The 20,420-nt window shown below is 36.3% G+C and overlaps 2 protein-coding genes across 3 annotated transcripts; one reads left to right on the top strand and one right to left on the bottom strand.

Annotated features, from left to right (window-relative positions):
• The first annotated feature begins 241 nt into the window (after positions 1-241).
• Positions 242-14,944, top strand: LOC121243498 (protein TSS). Of its 2 annotated transcripts, XM_041141625.1 has the most exons (24): positions 242-544; positions 692-853; positions 1,245-1,306; positions 2,185-2,277; positions 3,392-3,464; positions 3,604-3,975; positions 4,467-4,531; positions 4,670-4,801; positions 5,041-5,082; positions 5,162-5,686; positions 5,755-5,912; positions 6,130-6,652; positions 6,843-6,905; positions 6,989-7,090; positions 7,562-7,882; positions 7,972-8,064; positions 8,159-8,260; positions 8,370-8,474; positions 9,552-9,685; positions 10,606-10,789; positions 11,189-11,320; positions 11,406-11,518; positions 12,186-12,264; positions 12,361-14,944. In XM_041141625.1, the coding sequence occupies exons 2-24, from the start codon at positions 784-786 to the stop codon at positions 14,461-14,463; spliced, it is 5,646 nt and encodes a 1,881-aa protein (XP_040997559.1). In that variant the 5' UTR covers positions 242-544; positions 692-783; the 3' UTR covers positions 14,464-14,944. The 2 variants fall into 2 exon arrangements, with proteins under 2 accessions (XP_040997559.1, XP_040997560.1); XM_041141626.1 differs by having other exon boundaries at positions 242-853.
• Positions 14,945-15,456: 512 nt separating this feature from the next.
• On the bottom strand, positions 15,457-20,242 carry LOC121243500 (heptahelical transmembrane protein 2). The gene is made up of 4 exons (XM_041141627.1): positions 19,894-20,242; positions 19,705-19,797; positions 19,541-19,589; positions 15,457-16,326 (listed from the first exon to the last, which is right to left on the bottom strand). Exons 1-4 carry the CDS (start codon positions 20,130-20,132, stop codon positions 15,649-15,651), a joined length of 1,059 nt encoding a protein of 352 aa, XP_040997561.1. The 5' UTR covers positions 20,133-20,242; the 3' UTR covers positions 15,457-15,648.
• Positions 20,243-20,420: the final 178 nt, after the last annotated feature.

Raw genomic sequence — 20,420 nt, 5'->3', positions numbered from 1 at the left:
ATTAGCCTATTAATTAGGGAAGAATGGAGACTACTTGGGTGGCCGAACAGCTAGTACTGCAGTGGTGTGCTCTTTCAAAAGAGTTAAATTTTGATACACGTGGCAGGCAGCTATAGGCCTCCCTATTTATCAAAACCAGTCTAACATGGGAGATTGGATAACCCTCTATCGATTTCTCCTAGTTTCCAATGATAAAACAACAAATCTAATAGAAAGATTGAGAGAGAGATAGAGAGAGAGAGATGATGATGAGGTGTTAAGGTGAGAAAGCAGAACAAAAATGAGAGGTCCGAAATAGCTTTAGCCTTAACACTCTCTCAGCTGTGCTTCTGCTCAAGGAGCCAAGCTTCTTGGCTCTCTCACCTTATCTATCCTATCCATCTCTTGTTCTCTCTCTCTCTCTCTCTCTCTCTCTCTCTTATATCCTCTTCTCACACTCTTGCATGCCCTCACTTTCTGTCCCCAGCAAATCTTCTTCCCACTTTTCTTAGCTCCTCTTTAATATGCTCAACAACACCATTTACAAAACCTCTTAAATTCTTAGGTACCCAACTACCCTTTTTTTTTCCTATAATTTCTGGGTATATGAGTGTTTTGGTTCTAGTCGAGTTTTTGCTGAGATTGAGTTTCGTTCTCTCAGATACTTTCTGACTTTTGCTGAGGGAGTTCTTATGTTCTTTATTCTATTCAGGCCTGAAGTTAGTAGTTTGGCATTTCCTCCCAAGCAAGAACTGAAGCAAGCAAAAAAAGTTTTAAAACTAAACCCAGAAGTTTGGATGTGAAATGGCTCCAAAAACAGGCAAGGCGAAACCACATAAAGCAAAGGGAGATAAGAAGAAAAAGGAAGAGAAAGGTCCAATATCTTTTTTCATTTTTCTTGTCTTTACAACAACAACTTGTTTATTCTTCTTTTGGATTATTACTTACTTTTTCCTAATTGGATGCTAATAAATTGAGGAAAAGAACAGACAAAAACATACTTTTTCCATTTAGATTCAAATTTGAGATGAGATGAAATGAGTTAAAATTATTTGTGAATAGTAGTAAAATTTTTGAATTGAAATTTGTGAATAGTAATGAATAATAGTGAGATGAGTTTCAATCCAAACCGGCTATTGAATTACTGCTGCTGGATTCTATCTATGTTTCGGAGCAAAACCATGTACTTGTTGTCTTCCTTCAAAATGGTTGTTCTTCAGCTTCATTGTTTCTAATACTACTTCTTATATCCTTTGTACATGCAGTTTTGCCCAATGTAATAGAGATTACCGTTGAAATACCAGACGATGCACAAGTAACCCTCAAGGTTTGAATACCATATATCTTTTCACGTGTTCTTTCTTTGCCTCCTCAAAACATCCACACCATTGCCGTGAACACCATGTTTTGTGTTTTACAAGATATGGTTGTGGGTTCTGGGACCTGTCTATTTGGCTAGGTTCCTCGCATGTATGTCGTTTTTAGATTTTAGGTTTGAAAAACGTTATTAATTCTCACCGACAATTGGACCCCGATTGGGTACCAACAATTTTTTTTTTAAAATTTATTTAGTAATTAAGAAAGTTTTTTTTAATAATATTGTGAATTTTTTTTAAATGTTTAAGAATATAAAAAAATGAATGAAAAAAAATCAAAATAGAAAATTTGTTGCCCTTATCGGATTGTCTCGTGCTACACCCTCGGTGTATTCCTGCTCTTTAGGTTTTGTTGAGCATGAATTGGTTTGTTTAGGTTTCGTTTGGTTTCTTAATTATTCTCAACTCATCTCAATTCATCATTACAATTTTTTCAAATTTCAATACAAAATATAATAAACAACTCAATTTTTTCAAATCTCAAAATAATAATAATATTAAAAAATAATATTTTAACAATATTTTATCAGCTTAACTTAACTCAACTCAACTCAACTCACTTTAACATCCAAACACACTCTTAATAAGTATTGCTATTCTGTCATTTCCATGTGTTTGCTCTATATTTGTGTCGGGTAAATTGTACTTTTTTTTTAATTTTTTATTTCAAATATTTTTTTAAACATATTTAAATATTTTAAAAAAAATAAAAAAATACCAATACACTATTAACTATTAAGAAAAAAAAATAAAAAAATTAAATATATAAACCGTAAAAACGATGGTCAAAATAAAGAGGGCATACTATCGTTGTTTTGTTTAATTGCAGGGTATATCTACGGACAAGATGCTAGACTTGAGAAAGCTGTTAGCAGTCCACGTTGAGACATGTCATTTGACCAACTTCTCCCTATCGCACGAGGTAGTACTCTCTCTTCTTTCCACTTCTCTGCACTTAAATGTGCTGTACTTTGACTTCCTCCCGTTGTTAACACGCTCACGTTGGACCCACTTTCGTCCTTTCACTTTTGTCCGCGTTTGTACTCTTGTTTTGTTTCTACTTTCTAATAATAATTATACATTACGTACTTATCTTTATTTTATTTTTTATTAAATATATAGTATAAGGATAATAAATAAAATAATTCAATTAATTTAAGATAAATAAAAAACAAAATTAAAACATCAATGGTTAAACCAGCTTAGAAGCATTCCTCTTTTCTAATTTGAATTTCTCTATACACAACAAAACTCTTTTTATTATTATTATTATTATAATTTTGAGATTTGGTATAATCATAAAAAAATAAATATAGTTAGTTTGTATGTTATTTGATGTGATAATCTTTACATCATATTTAATATATTCATGGGCGAGCTTTTAAATAATTTTTCTAATCTTTAAAATGGTAGATTATCATAAATCAAAAGGCACAAAATAGCTTAAACCCAAGAGACCCTTAATTTTTATACCCATTTCATTAAATATGTGGAATTTAAATAAAACTTTATATAAATTGAGTTCAAGTAGTTGATAATGTTGCTCATATAACAAAAAAAAAAAAAAAAAAAGGTAATTGATGAATGAGATGAAAAGGAGAAAAATAATGTATTTCATAATATTATAATTTAATTAAAGAAAGAGACTTATATTAATTTTTATTATATTCATAAATTCCTTAATTTCTAATAAGAGAATATACTTGAAATCCATTATGCATGTCGAAGAATGCTAAAAAAAAAGGATAATATTAGGAAGCAAGAGAGGTGTCCCTGCATTGTATCGATAAATAAATGTTTTTTTATATTTTTACTTAGTTTTTAAACAATTTTAAATATTTTAAAAAAATTATAAATTTATTAAAAATTACTTCTTTAATTATTAAATAAAAAAATAATATCGATCGGACTCCCTTCTCGATCCCCGTGCATTAAAAAAATTAGCTTGGGCTGTGGGCCCCCAACGTGGACTCCATGCTGAGCTGGGTGATCCACGTAGGAACTAATACCGGAAATAACGACCAAAACGGTTTCAGGTGAAAGGATCGCGGCTAAAAGATTCGGTGGACATTGTCTCACTTAAACCGTGCCACCTCTCCATCGTCGAAGGTACCGCTTCTTTTTCCTCTAATCCAACGGCCTAGATTTTCCATTTGATTACATTAACTTTCGCCCACCGCACCGGATCACTACCACCACTTCTTTTTTATTTTTTAAAATAAATAAAAATTTGGCTCGAATTTCGCAGAGGATTACACAGAGGACCTCGCGATCGCGCACGTCCGGAGACTCCTCGACATTGTGGCCTGCACCACCGCCTTCGGGTCCCCGTCCTCTTCGCCGAAGCCTCCGGGCAGAGCCCAGTCGAAAGAGCCCGGAACGGCCGAGTTAGAACCTTCTCAGAGCCACAGTCCGGATAATGTGGGCGATCTTCCGATTCCGAAGCCGACGGAGAAGAAATCTGGTCCGGCCCAGCAAGTTGGCAGTCAGGTTCCTAGTAAGTGCATCCCTGAGGGGACCGATAAATCTGACGTCGCGGCTGTGTCGATGTACCCGCCGCCGAGGCTCGGGCAGTTCTACGACTTCTTCTCGTTCTCCGATCTCACGCCGCCAGTTCACTGTGAGTTTGTTCTCTTACTGACTTTTGTACAAACTAACTGTTTTTGGAAATCGCTCGTGGTCCGTGCGTGCGTTTGTTTAAATCGTATTTGGTATTGTTTTTGCTTTTTGAATGCATATGCGCGATGTGCCCAAGTCCTAACGACCAATTAATATATTCCTAAGCTTCGTGCATGTCTGGGAGAAATCTATATCCTATAGGTCGTGCTTATTGCAAGTTTACATAGTTATACGTGCTAGACTGGTAGTGTCAAATGGTCTCTGCCCACGCCAAATTCACGGAAGATGGTGGGCTTGTTTGATAAGTGTGGTTCAACCACTCGGAAGACCTGTTGATACAGATTTTTCCCGGTTGATTTCTTTCTTCACTTGAAAATATGGATGGAGACTTTGTGGTTGAATTTAATGACCAATGTGCTAAGCACAATTGTTTTTTGCAGAGGTAAAAACATGAGGCTCGTTTGTTGACTGTGTTTTGGGTTCTCTTTGCAGACATTCGAAGATCTACACGTCCCTTCCTCGAAGATAAAACGGAAGATGATTTCTTTCAGATTGATGTAAGCCTCTCTATCCCATTTCATCGTTTAATTTTATTGGAATGGGGCCGTTATACTTTTGATCCATTGAACTCATTGGCTATACTTAACTAATGCACGGACTTGTTTGATATGGATGTGCAACTTCAATTTTTGAAGGTTCGAGTTTGCAGTGGGAAGCCAACAACAATTGTTGCATCCAGAAAAGGGTTCTATCCCACTGGGAAACGCCTTCTTCTTAGTCACTCTTTGGTGGGTCTACTTCAGCAGATAAGCAGGGCTTTTGATGCTGTAAGTTCATAATGCTCCCCCCTCTCTTCTGTCAGTTGTTTTGTCTATTGGATCTATTTATCTAGTAATGCTTGCTTTCTTTTTCTATTGGATCTATTTCTCTACTAATGCTTGCTTTCGTGTTTTTTTTTTTTTGTCTTTTTCCCTTAATCCTTCTCTCTATGTAGTTGAGTATTATTCATGTGTCAGGTTTGTTTAATCCTTCTCTGCATGCTGTCATACTATTCTTTTGCTTGCAGGCATACAGAGGCCTTATGAAAGCTTTCACAGAGCACAATAAAGTATGTATATCTTGCAATATAATTTTGCACATGATAATAATCAGAGAAAATAGTTTCACATTTGCACATTTTATTTCAGTTTGGAAATCTTCCATATGGTTTTCGAGCAAACACATGGGTTGTCCCTCCAGTTGTTGCCGACAATCCATCTGTTTTCCCACCACTTCCCATGGAAGACGAAAACTGGGGAGGAAATGGGGGTGGGCAAGGAAGAGATGGAAAACATGATCACAGGCAGTGGGCAAAGGAATTTGCCATTCTGGCAGCAATGCCTAGTGAAACGTCAGAACAGAGGCAAATTCGAGACAGGAAAGCCTTTCTTCTTCATAGTTTATTTGTCGACGTGTCAGTTTTTAAAGCTGTTGCCGCAATCAAGAGTCTCATTGATGGTAATGAATGCTCTTTGAAATATCCCACTGTTTCAATCTTGCACGAGGAGAGATATGGAGATTTAATTATTAAGGTGACTAAGGATGTGTCTGATGCGAGTATGAAGTTGGATTGCAAAAATGATGGGACTCTGGTCCTTGGAATGTCCCAAGAGGAGCTTGCTCGGAGAAATTTACTAAAAGGCATAACTTCTGATGAGAGTGCTACCGTCCATGTGAGTAAATAAATTAAGTTGTCCAAAATTGTTATATTAGTTGCTGACTTTATCTTCTGGTTTTGTAGGATACTTCTACTTTAAGTGTTGTGATGGTTAGACATTGTGGCTACATGGCTGTTGTGAAAGTTCCAGCTGAGGTGAACTGGGAGGGAAATCCTATTCCACAGGACATTGATATTGAGGATCAGCCTGGAGGAGGTGCTAATGCCTTGAATGTCAACAGGTCAGTCAATCTATCTTGGGCCCATATCCATTCTTGTAATTTTGGAACTAAAGTGTGGTATGAATCATGTGCTCTTATTTTTTGGAAATTATTACTTTGTTCACTATCAAAACGTGTATTCTGTACTCACTATAAAGAACTTTGCAGCCTTGTAGGAATAAAGTGCATTGCCTTCATGATGGTATTATGACTAATTGATATATTGTTTTATGAGTAGCTTGAGGATGCTATTACACAAGCCTCCCACACCTCAATCATCTAGCATAGGCCAACGCCTGCAGAGCACAGATATGGAAAATTTACGTGCTGCTAGATCTTTAGTTAGGAAAGTGGTTGAAGAAAGTTTGCTGAAGTTGCAGGAAGAACCCACTAAGCAGACTAGGTCCATTAGATGGGAGCTCGGAGCATGTTGGGTGCAACATTTGCAAAACCAGGCTTCAGGGAAAGCTGAGTCTAAGAAAGCTGAAGAAGCCAAGCCTGAGCCTGCTGTAAAAGGCCTTGGGAAGCAAGGTGGACTGTTAAAGGAGATTAAGAAGAAAACGGATGTTAGAAGCGGAAAAACTGAGGCAGGGAAGGAAGTTTCTATGAGTAACAACCCTGATGTAAACAAGAAATCAGAGAACCTTAGTCAGAAGGAATTGGAGAAACAAGATAAGGAGAAGGAAATCATGTGGAAAAGGCTGCTTCCTGAGTCAGCATATTTGCGCCTTAAAGAATCAGAGACTGGCCTTCACCATAAGGTTTGTAAGCCGTGTTTGCCCAAGAATAAGTAAACCCAATTTGATATATATAGTTCTTGAACCTCATTTCCTCAAAAGCTGATTGGTAATTATGCATTAGTATCTATATATTCTTCTGAAACTGTTTGTTTAATTGCTTCATCCTCATGTAGGCTTTCTAACACGTGGTCTTGTTCCTTCATATTTTCAGGCGCCCGAGGAGTTGATTGAAATGGCTCATAATTACTATGCTGATACCGCACTTCCAAAACTGGTTAGTTCCCGAATTATTAAATTGTTCCAGCCCTGAGGTCTTTGACTTCAATATGTTTGATGGGAGTGATTTTAAATTTTTAGGTGGCAGATTTTGGGTCACTTGAACTTTCACCCGTTGATGGAAGGACATTGACAGATTTTATGCATACCAGGGGTTTGCAAATGTGTTCTTTAGGGCGCGTGGTAATTACTTTACTCTAGTAGTTTTGTTTAAGTTCTTTTACTTCTATTTTGACCATTTCATGATGATTGGATTGATGGGATTCTTTTTTTTTACACGGTACTCCCGTATGCCACCAAATATATTTGCAAACCAACAACTGGCATTGGATCTAACCAAAAAAAGCAAAGTAGAGGTCAGAAATGGCCATAGTAGGTTGTTTACCCATGATATCACTTTGTATAGGACATGTTTGAAGTCTCGAGTTATCAATAACTATGATCTCTTTCTTCCATGACATTTCAAATATATTTCATTTAGATCATTTATTCTTACCATCCTATATTTACTCATGTGGCATGGTAGGAATTCTGCTGAACCTTGTCGCCTTTGTCAATGATGCGAGTTCTGCTTACTCGTGTTCTACAGTTCTGAAGAATTATATATCTAGCAGGACCGACAATTTTGAAAGCAAATTTTCCATGTCATTGTAGGTTGAACTTGCAGACAAGCTTCCTCATGTTCAATCACTCTGTATACATGAGATGATTGTTCGAGCCTACAAGCACATCTTGCAAGCTGTTGTAGCTGCAGTTGATAATGTTGCTGACTTGGCTGCTGCAATAGCATCATGTTTGAATTTACTATTAGGAACACCATCACTTGAAAATCCTGATGCTGAAATTATTAATGACGATAAGCTAAAATGGAAGTGGGTGGAAACATTCCTTTTGAAGAGATTCGGTTGGCATTGGAAATATGAAAGCTCAGAGGAGCTGAGAAAGTTTGCCATTCTTCGTGGAATGTGCCACAAGGTTTGAATTAGATTTTCTTGTTATTATCTGTCTTACCTCAAAATGAATAAAGTTTGTCTCTAGATTTTAATGGAGTCACATTTTCTCAGGTTGGACTTGAGCTTGTTCCTAGGGACTATGATATGGACGGTGCACTACCTTTTAGGAAGTCAGATGTCATTAGCATGGTCCCCGTCTATAAGGTAACATATATTAACAGTTCACTTTAAAACTAGGAAGTGTAATTCTCTTTAGGATTTTTCCCAGTCCTGTGACAATGTTGACCATTTCACACAGCATGTTGCATGTTCATCTGCTGATGGACGTACACTATTGGAATCTTCCAAGACTTCCCTGGATAAGGGTAAATTGGAGGATGCTGTTAATTATGGCACTAAGGTATGGTAAAAACTTCTATTTTTTGTCCTATTGGTCTTTCATTTTTATGTTCTTTTCCTCAGTAAGATTTTCAATTAATTGAAGTATTATTTCGTGTGGAATTTTGAAGGCACTCTCAAAACTTGTGTCTGTCTGTGGTCCTTATCATCGAATGACAGCTGGAGCATATAGTCTTCTGGCTGTAGTGCTCTATCATACGGGGGACTTCAATCAGGTATATGCTTAAAAGTACATGCATACTTCTGTGCATGGATTGCATGACTAGTGATCTATGCCGGCATATGCTATGTCTTATCTGGATCACTGAAACACTTTGCATTTTGTTTTTAATGCATTCGATGTTATCTGGGTCTATGTAGCATGAAAGTTCAATTAACAAGTATGTTCATGTGGAATGTTTAACAGATTTCTACAGAGTCAGTAACCTGCCTATAATTTGGTTTTGTTTTGCTTTTCTGTTAGTATATGAATTAAAATGTTAATAACATTGATTCATGTCTAGCTCAAACTCCTCGATACATTAAGAATCATGCTGGCAGTCCAAATAGTATAAAAAACATGTGGAAAATATGCAAGCATGGGTCTTGACATTTACCTGATACCACAACCTTTGCAATACAAATATAGTCTTAGATATTAGACCCATTGGTTTACTATATATTAAACATCCACATAAATGCTCAAGTTTTGAAGAGAGAAATAAACACTAAGTTTAATCTGGTTTTCTGAACTTGTTTTCAGTCAGATTATAATAATGCCAGGGATTTCCCCTTTGTTGACATTGATAGGAAGTTGGAAAACCCTCAGCTTCATATATAGCTTATCAGTTTGCGGATCAGAAGCTCATTCTAGTAAACAAATTAGCCAGTTTTCCCATGTGCTTTCCGAAATTTTGCCAAGGTTTGCTGGAAAGTATGGAGCTTTATAAGCATTTGTTTGTAAAATGTGGTTTTTTTCTTTTTGGGTGCATGATAAACTATATATCCACAACCTTGCATCCTGTTGACCAACTTGCCCAAAGAAAAATAAGCATTTGCAACTACTTTTGGACTCTAAAGCATGAGCTTTACATGCTTGCGCATTCTTTAGAAATTGTGATGCTAGGTTCACAAAAGACAAAAAAAAAAAAAAAGAAAAAAAAGTGAACTGCACCGAACACTTTATTTTAAGTAGTTTGTTTAGTGTAACCTTCAAGATTTGAACATCTTTGATGGATACCAAATGATTCCTGTTCAACAATGTAATGTTAGCATAGGGCTTTTTTGATATACTGACCTTATTCCTTGTTTAGGCAACTATATATCAGCAAAAAGCATTGGATATTAATGAGAGAGAGCTTGGACTTGATCACCCTGATACAATGAAAAGTTATGGAGATCTAGCTGTTTTTTACTATCGACTTCAGCATACAGAGTTGGCCTTGAAGTATGCTTCCATAATTATTAATCAAAGAAGTTTTGCCCAGATGAATTTTTGATTATGGTGGCTATCCTAATCGTTTTTTCATTGCTTTCTAGTATTGGGAACATATTTACACAATAAAATTTGCCTATATGGGTGATGCATGAGGGCCATTAAAATTGGGAGCTGCCATGCTAATTATTCAGAAATTATTGTGTGATGTGTTATCACACCTGTTTAACTAAGAAGCTCGTAAGGGCAGTGGTCTGTTGAAGCAACTGAATCACTTCATAATTGTTCAGTGGGTTTACCATGTGATGATATCCATTCAAAATATGGATCGTTTTCTTAGTTCCTAGAGTTTCAGTATCTTATCACCTGCAAGGAAGTTGTACAAGATTTATAAAGGGTATAATAACATTTAAAAAAACCATGAAGAGTTACAAACGGATCTTATCCGTTTCAGACTTTCAGTTCACTGAACGATAGCCTTAAGACAACCCATTAAGGCTTTTGCCAAGAGCTCCCGATCATATAATTGGAGGCTTACAGAAGGTGAACCTTGTTGTTTGAGGTCACTGAAATGTGTCTAGGGAATGGGTAAATATTTACTTGATGTATTTAAAAGAAATTCATGCATGAGGAAAGATAAGAATTTTAAATGATAATACTCATGTCCCTAGGAGTCTATCAGCAGAAGAATGAAGAGAAATACATGGCATAAAATTAAATGGGTGATGTGCTATATCCTTTTGTCAAGTGAAACATGCAATTAAGCAAGAAAATTGAAAATTAGAGGGGTATACAATGAAATCAAGGAGCACCAGCCCATGGATATAAAAGTATAGAATAAAAGGTATTTATTAATAGAATTACCTTTAAATTTTATTTAACTTTTTAGCTGCATCCAAATGATAGCTTATTCTTCCTATTCCTAATTCTAGGTACGTCAATCGTGCTCTGTATCTCTTGCACTTAACATGTGGGCCTTCTCATCCAAATACTGCCGCCACTTATATTAATGTAGCCATGATGGAAGAAGGTTTGGGGAACGTCCATGTTGCTCTTAGGTATCTCCACGAGGCATTGAAATGTAACCAAAGACTACTTGGAGCTGATCATATACAGGTATTGGAGTCAAGCAGTTTATTAATAAATTGGTGTGCCATGTCAACTCATGATTAAAGTCATTGGTTACTTCCTCATATCATGTTGAGTATGACAAGAAATAGTTTTTATGGCTACCAGCTTAACCATGATATATCTAATGCTTTTCTTCTTCACCGATTAATAGACTGTCGTTGAAGCACTAAGCAATTGAAATCTAAACGTCAAGGCTCACTATATTGAAAATAATTGATATAACATAACTTATTACTGACCTAACTAACTTTCACTTATTCAAAATTCTCTTCTGAGGCTTTCAATAGCCAAATCAAAGAAAATTAATCCTCAAGGGCATAATTTTGTTGTAACAGTCTTTGTTGACTTCTCTTGCATTTTTAACAATAAGTCTCACTTGTGCAGACTGCAGCCAGTTATCATGCAATTGCAATTGCTCTCTCCTTGATGGAGGCATACTCCTTAAGTGTTCAGCATGAACAAACTACCCTACAGATACTGCAGGCCAAACTTGGGTCCGAGGATCTACGAACACAGGTAGTATTAGATTTGGCATTTGTTTTTAAATCTCAATTTCTGTAGTTATCATTATTCCTCAAGCTTGTGCAATGGACTTCTATAGGATGCGGCTGCATGGCTCGAGTACTTTGAGTCCAAGGCTCTGGAGCAGCAAGAAGCTGCACGTCATGGTACCCCAAAGCCAGATGCTTCAATCTCCAGCAAAGGCCATTTGAGGTGATAGTTACAATAAAAATAACTGTTCATGTTTCTCAGTCCCATATTGTTTAAACTATTTTCTATGACTATTGGTGAAGATCCCAAAGGATTATAATTGGTAATTAATATGAATTCTACCTGCTTATTATACGTGACAAGTTTTTTCTTTTCTGTAGATGGCATCCATTAGTTAACTGATAAGTCAACAGAGATCTCTAGCATTAGTGCTTGCTAATTCACTAGAGAGACTTGGAGGCAGAACCTGAACTTTCACTTTGTTTAACCAATAGGATCAAAATGAATGGTTTTGATAAATTACATATAGGTATAAAGGATCTTTAAACGAAAGTTCTGCCGTGCTCTGCCCCAAGTCTACTTACAACTGAATCGTATTATAAGTTGTACTGAATTGTGTCTGACAGGCTTCCGGCAGCTTGTTAACATATGCATTTTGCCATACTATTTCGTTTCTGCTGCTTGCGGATGTATCATTGTGGATCTACTTAGAAACCTATGATAGATTTTTATATACGCTTCAAAATGTTGGCTCGGAGTTACTCCTACATAAACTTTTTTAAAATTAATCAAATTAGATCTGAAAACTGAGTTGTGAGAATATTTTCTTCATTTTTTAATTGTATGTGATCTTAACAATTATGTTCAATGTCTTCCCTTCTTGGATTAGTGTATCGGACCTTTTGGATTATATAACGCCAGATGCAGATATGAAAGCAAGAGATGCTCAAAAGAAAGCTCGTGCCAAGGTCAAAAAGCTCCATGTGTAGCTTATTTTTCTCATGTCTTCACAACTTACCCTTTTTCTCATTTCCAAAGTAATCTGAATTTCCTTTATCATACAGGTAAAAGGCAAACCTGGGGAAACAGTCTCAGACGAATATCAGAAGGATGAAATTCTGTCACCAAGTTACCGCAGTGCAGAAAATTCAAGTGATAAAGAAAACAAATCTGAAGCTCAGTTTGCACAACCTGCAGAGGAAAAACCCGATTCACTTCTTTCTGATCAACTGATGCTGAATAATGATGACACAGCACAAGATGAAATCTCCGATGAAGGATGGCAAGAAGCTGTTCCTAAAGGCCGGTCACCTACAGCTCGCAAGTCTTCTAGTTCAAGGAGGCCAAGCCTAGCAAAACTAAATACTAACTTTATGAATGCAACCCAATCATCAAGATACCGTGGAAAGTCCACTAATTTCACATCCCCAAGAGCAATCCAAAATGAGCCTGTTGCTTCTACAGGACCTGCTCCTCCTACTACAAAGAAATTTGTTAAGAGTGCCAGCTTCAGTCCTAAGATGAATACCTCTAGCACCTCAGTGGGTGGGGCGGAGAAGTTAGCTAACCAAAAGTCAGCACCTACTAGCCCCGCTTCCACTGATCAAGTTGCAAAGTCTACTCCTGTGGCAAGTTCAATTAGCGTTCAGGCAGCCGGAAAACTTTTCTCCTACAAAGAAGTTGCTTTGGCTCCACCTGGAACAATTGTGAAGGCAGTGGCAGAACAGTTGCCAAAAGGGAACCTTCTGAACGAACAAAATCCTCAGATTAGCCAGGAGGCAGCTGTGGCAAGTGTCAAGGATGTGGAGGAAGAAAAAGTTGGCAACCCCAAAGGAGAGAAACAACAACAGGTTTCTAAGGAGGGGACAAAAGGCAGCATCAATGAAGAAGAAGAAGAAACAAAAGTTGAGAACTCTGTGGCAACAAAACCACTCGAGGTTATAAAGAGTGCTGCTCAAGATATTGTACTGGTGACTGAAAAGGCTGAATTAAAGAGCGATACTGTTAAAGACCCCAAAGCAAAAGCCGGAAGTGTTGCAGCTCACGAGAATAAGAATCCTGAGGTCTACAAGGATTCAAGCACGAGTGCTTTGAAAAGTGAAGTGTTGGGAATAGGGGTGCTAGGTGGTTGTCCCACTACTTCCCCTGATTCAGGGGCTGCTTCAGTTGAAAACACAACTCTTTTGCCTGATAAAGGTGCCTCCATTTCTGAAGAAAATGTGGCAGAGGGAGATGAGAATCAACATGATATGCCCAATGTTGAGTTAGGTGTTGAGCCAAAGCCAAATGAAGGGGAAAAGCAAGATGAAGGAGAACCTGGAAAGGAGACAACCAAGAAACTCTCTGCTGCTGCACCTCCATTTAATCCATCGACAATTCCAGTATTTGGCTCAGTTCCAGTCCCAGGATTCAAAGATCATGGAGGAATTCTGCCCCCACCAGTTAATATTCCTCCCATGCTTTCAATCAATCCAGTGCGTAGATCAACTCATCATTCAGCAACAGCAAGGGTTCCATATGGTCCACGGCTATCTGGTGGCTATAACAGATCAGGAAATCGGGTTCCACGTAACAAAGCTGGCTTCCACAGTGCTGAACACACTGGAGATGGGAATCACTTCAGCCCTCCTAGAATAATGAACCCACATGCTGCTGAGTTTGTACCAGGACAACCTTGGCTTGCCAATGGCTATCCAATATCTCCAAACGGTTATATGACTTCTCCAAATGGTTTTCCTATGTCCCCAAATGGTGGTGTTCCGGTGTCGCCAAATGGTTATCCAGCATCATTGAATGGTATTCCAGTGACGCAAAATGGATTTCCAGTATCTCCGGTCAGTTCAGTAGACTCACCAACTGTCGTCAATGATGACATCAGTGTTGAAACCAAAATTGAAGCTGCAGCAGAAGTGAGTAGTGAGAAGTCCTCTACAGAAATTGGACCTGAAAAGCCACCAATTGAGCAGACACTTCAAGACGATCAAGCAGTCGACAACGAGAACAACCATCCCGAAAATGATGAAAAGACTACAGAAACAGACTCAATAGCTGGTGAGACTGTTGTGGCAACAGAAACATGCAATATTGCAGTGGTTGAGGAAAAACCAACTAAATGTTGGGCAGATTACAGTGACAGTGAGTCTGAGATTGTTGAGGTTACAACTTGAAAGACCATGAATTTTTATTTTTCAGATGCGGCTCTTATCAGTTCACAGCTTATGGTTGAATTGCTGTGAGATAACAGAAAGTGATAAAATAACAGTGAGTACTAATGGATGGTCAAGTCATGAAGGGATGAAGTTTTTTTTAAGTCTGCAGCATAATGACTGCAAGCCCATGCATTGTGAATACACTCGATACAGTTTGGATCTGCGGTCGCGAGGCGAGGGCGGGGGGAGGAACTAATTTTTTTCACTGAGTTAAATAGGCTGCATGCAGGCATGCAAAGGAAACAAATAATGAACGTCAAAGGATCTTTTGAGTAGTTCTCCGGTGACTTAAGTCGATCCTCTTAATAATCTATATATATTTTTTTTTATTTGAACTTGTTTTTGTCGTGCTGTAATCTTGTTCTTCACGTTATAATAGAAACAGATGGACCGATTATGATTTCCAGAAAATCTGCAAAATAAATTCAATTTTCTTACCTGTGTCATAGTTTTTATGTTGTTAATTTACATTTTCTGAGATTTGATTTCGCAAGGTAGCCATCCATTGAATAACAGGCTCAGGAGCAAATGAGGAGTCCAAGTTCCAAGAGCTCGTGTATGAAATGGGTACAAATCCACCTTTATCAATCACAATTTATGAATTTTCTTGTTATTTGATGTGATACGGTATATCCCGTTCCGATAAGTAATAAGAGTAGGAAGTGTATAGGATCCCACATTCTTTAAACTAGCCTGTCGTAGGTGACACGATTCAAATTCCACATTTCTATTTGAGAGACTCTATACCATTTATAACGCTTTAATAGAAGGTACAATTAGAGCCTATTGAAATATTATAAAGAGTAAAAACTTCTCATTTCTAAACAATGTGGGAATCCTACACATCATCTATCCTTATTATTTATCAGAATGAGATATTATACGTCGCTGAAAATATATGCATATGTAAATTTCAATGAAATTAACGTGACATCTCTGTGATTCATGATATTGAGGAAAGGAAACTGGCAATCCTCCGACATGCACTTGCTCTTTTTTCATCGTACATTATAGTGCATGGATTCTAATTAATTAGTTTTAGGATACATTTCTAAGATAACACAATCACAACAAACTGAACTCAACAGCAGAACCTGGTGCCAAGCAAATAGTACTCTTTTCCAGTGTCAAAATGTCTGGCTACTAGCAGGTTGGCGATGCCCGGCGAAAATCGAAAACAACCAGAGTGGCGGCAGTGTGTGCAACGGCCCCTAGAACAACAAACACATGGAAGATCTGGTGGCTGTGCCCTGCAATATCAAATGCACCAGGCTTCCATCGTTCTGGTATCCTGCTAACATAGAGTCCAGCTCCTGCAGCATACAAAACTGCCATAACAAGCTCATATCCTAAGGCAACAAATATATGTGGATGGCCCCAGTTGAGAGCAACGGAATGAGCTGCCGGGATTACGCCCGAGAAGCCCATGCCGAGGAATAGGGAGGTCCTGAAGGAACGGAAACGAGAAGTGGAGAGAGCAGGCGCGAGAAGGGTGATGATGACAAGGATACCCAACACGGATATGGATGAAAGATAGAAGAAACGTGAGTAGGGGTTGCACAAAAAGGCGTAGTAGATGGGAGCAAAGAAGGAACAGACTATCATAAGGGAAATACCAGCATAGTCTAGACGCCAGAAGACAAAGTTAAAGCGTTTAGAGTGGCAAGCAAGGAGGTGGGACAAAGAGCTGCAAACCAAGCAGCCCATAGCTCCGGCTAGGAAAACAAACCAAGGCCATCTAGGAATAATAGTCGACTCAGAACTGTCTTCTTTGTGTGCATGCAGTACTGATGACCCTGAAATGTGTCTCAAATGTGAGTCCTGCAAACAAGCACCAATGTAGGTTGTGTTTATGGCAATCCAATCCAAATCAGGCATAACATTCTCAACTGGTAATGTACAATTCTACCAAGTTTTTATTACATTAGAATTGGTTCAAAGTTCAAAGTGCAATCCCAAACCATTCCAATATATATATATATATATATATAAAAGAATTGCCTTTTTAATTGACAAATACGGACACCTTGAAACCCTATTCTTATGCTCCTAATCTCCTTATTGGGGAGAAAATGTTGTCTTGAATTACAAAATTGTTCATACGTTACAACAAGCAACTGTGCCTTGTCACAAATTGGGGTGGTTTTTTTTTTTTTTTCAAATTTTGATACTCATCATCTTCACATACCACACATCATATTTTTTTATTATTTTTAAATTTATTAAATTCTTCTACCCATTATCCATATAATACACATTTGATAAGAAAAAAAATAAAAAAAAATAAAAAATTTATAATGTGGTGTACAGAAATGATGAATAAAATTTTAAATTTTTTCTTTCGTGAAGGCCAAAGTAAACAAAAAAAAGGGAATGGGAAGCCAACACCTACAGGCCATTCACAGTTCCCGTAAAGTTAGGGAATCTTTCTAAAAATCGAATAGGTTCGATCTTATAATGTAAGGAAAAAAAAATGTAATAGAAAGAACAAAGAATCTTTTACCAAGTCTGTTTAGACATGAGAACCATTTTCGATGTGAACAAGCGAAAAAAAGAAAGTGTAGACCTCTTTGGGTTGGTATAATTGCTTTTTTCTTTAAGGTTGTAATGCAATGAGTCTTCGATTTTTTTTTTGGTTATCAACTTGATACATCTAACAACTGTTGATACGAAAATATGAAAATCTACGCATCAACTAAGGCCTCATTTGTTTTCAAAAAACATCTCATCTCATCTCATTTCATCTCACTTCATCATTATAATTTTTTTAAATCTCTACATAAAATAAAATAAACAATTCAACTTTTTTAAATCCCAAAATAAAAATAATATTAAAAAATATATTCTAATAATATTTTATTTAATTTTTTAATTTTAATCTCATCTTATTTCTGAAAATAAACGAATCCTAAAACATATAAAAGATTAACTTTTTTTAAAAAGTATTTTACAACTACATGCGTGCGTACGTACGTGTCTATATATTCACAAACAAACAAGTCATGTCATGTGAGGGACAAAACTCTGAAACACAAAAAAGTTAGAGCCACATCATACGGCTGTCGGCTTCAGAAAGCCTCTCATTTCTTTCTTTTAATCATGACCGTTCTAATTCAAAAAGGAGCAACTGAACCTAATCTACACCACATGTGGGTGGCCCCTCTTTTTTCCAGTCCCGAGAACCCACTATCAACCTGCTACCTATTGTGACCCACTCGGCGGGCCACTGGTCAAATCCCGCCTTATTAATCCAAAACATTTTTTATATTATATATTTATAACAACCTCCAACTAGAAACCTCCTGTACGAGTGTAGTCAAATTTAGGTGATGATTTAGATTATAAAAATTAAAAATTAAATAAAATATTATTTTTTAATATTATTATACTTTTAAAATTTAAATAAATTTGATTGAAATTTAAAATAGTTAAATTGTTTATTATATTTTATATAAAAATTTGATAAAATTATAATAATGAAATGAAATACTTTTCAAATCCAAACCAGCTCTAAATCTTTCTATAAATATTTATATATTTGTAATTTTGTTTTAATCTGATTATAAAAAATTTATAACTACATATTTTTTTAAAACAAAAATCACTAACTATGTAATTTTTAAAATTTGAACGAATAATATAGATTTGTTATAAGAATATTTTAATATTTTGTAAATTCAATGTACTAAATATGATAAATATCAAGAGTAATAATGCACCCTACAATTTTTTTATAACTACATTACAACTTATTTCGTAATCAACTAATGCAATCATGCCACTTTATTAAAAAAAAAAATTAATTTATAAAACTATCCTAAATTTCACGTAGAGTTGTAAAATACTAAAATAGATCTAGGAGAATTATAAAAGAATAGACATTGTTTTATAATTTCTTGTCCATATTAGATTCCATTCAAAAAGAGATAGGAAACATTTTATGGATTGTACAGTATTTAATTATTGCGTTTTGAGACTTCCGGATAACTAAAGTAGTTGTGCGGTCGCACAATTTGACGTTGATAGTGAAGTAATCTAAATGTGGTCTACTTGCTCTATTAATAAAGTAGGGTATACCTAGTCAATTAGTTGATATAATTTAAATTAAAATATAAAATTTAAAATTTTATAAATTAAATCTTATTATTTAAATAATATGAATGATGCGTTCTATATACCGATTTATTAATAGAATTTTATAAATAAAAATGTAAAACGTGATTCAATAGTATCATAGTAATAAAAACTCACGTTTTAAAAAAAAATATTTTACAAATAAAAGAATGTACAAATATCTAATAACCCAAACTAGAGGGCCGCGGGAGAATGACTTATAAAATGTTTTATAAGATTCTACTATATTTTTTCTTTAAATAATATTAATTAACAATAAATATTATTAAATTTATTTTATGTATTTATTTTTTTACTTAAACCCTCAAATCCATAAGAGAATTGGAATCAACAATGACTAAGAGTGTGTTTGAATGTTGAAATGAGTCAAGTTGAGTTGAGTTGTGATGATAAAATATTGTTAGAATATTATTTTTTAATATTATTATTATTTTAAAATTTAAAAAAATTGAATTGTTTATTATATTTTGTGTTGGGATTGAAAAAGTTGTAATAAAGAGTTGAAATGAGTTGAAGTGAATTTGATAACCAAACGCACCCTAAAAATAGCCAAGCACCTATCTATCACGCGGAGCTTCGTGCTATTCCTTGTGAAAAATAGAATAGATTCTATCTTATCTTATTTTGATCATATTAGATAATATGTGATAATTTATTATTATTAGATGATAAAAAATATATAATAAATAATTATTTAATAATTATAAATATGTATTATCATATTTAATAAGATGAAAATGAGATGGTGTTACGAGGAATAGAATTTTCCATATTGCAATTTTCAACGGTTTGAGAAGTGCAAAGCACCGAAAGTGAATATCTAAAGGTTACGTTACAAGAGAAGAATAAAAATAGTAACAAGCAAAATAAGAAAAAATTAAACTGAGAACTCATTACTCACAGGAAAAATTTCGTCGGAGATGTTCGTCAACGTTCTAGGTACGGGAACCCTGGTCTCACACACACATGCACAGTGTGATCAACAAGAAGCTCATAGTCATCGAAATACCAAAATGAACCAAAACAAATTTCGGAAAGACAAGCATATCTCTCTCTGTGCCTCACCTGGACCAACTCCCAAGCAGGCCTCCAATCTCCGCCTTCTCCATCAAACTCATCACCGTCAATCCCGCAAATATCATAAACCCCCCCAAATGCCTGCACAACAGTATTAAACACACACGTCCATAAATGTATATACACATGTATGTATAGACATAAATATGTATGAGAATCGGAATCTAGCTAGCTCACGTCCAGATGTTCAGAGTTTCATTGTGCCAAGCGAAGAGGCTGAGCAGCGCGTGCTTCAGCGGCCACTCGCACCGGTAATAGTCCAAAATATACTCGTTGTCCTTCATATACTCCGGCAACTCCTGGTACTTCACCAATCGCCTCTCAAATCTCTGCGACGTCGTCCTCGTCTTGATCTCCTTCTCGTCGTTGGTGACTCGTTCGTGGCTCTTGGCGCCTCTTCGCCGATGGCTACTCATCTTCGCCTGTGGTCTAGTTAAAAAATCCTCACCGGAAATTTTCTCGTGACTAGGTTCGCCGGCGATGTCCTTGATCGATCACCTCGAGGAATTTTCACAGATGTTTGTATTTATACACGACGAGCGGACGAGGACCTTTGAACCAGAAAAGAATTGCTAAAAGGACACAACGACGACGTTTAACTCTCGGTGAGCTCAGACACGTGTCATTCATTCATTGGATATAGGATAGAATTTCTTATCGTGGTCTAATGACGCGTAAAGTTTTTCTGAAATAAATAAATATGA

This window comes from Juglans microcarpa x Juglans regia, chromosome 8D (genome assembly GCF_004785595.1).
Source record: "Juglans microcarpa x Juglans regia isolate MS1-56 chromosome 8D, Jm3101_v1.0, whole genome shotgun sequence".
Classification (NCBI taxonomy): domain Eukaryota; kingdom Viridiplantae; phylum Streptophyta; class Magnoliopsida; order Fagales; family Juglandaceae; genus Juglans; species Juglans microcarpa x Juglans regia.
This window is presented reverse-complemented; position numbering and strand designations above follow the sequence as displayed.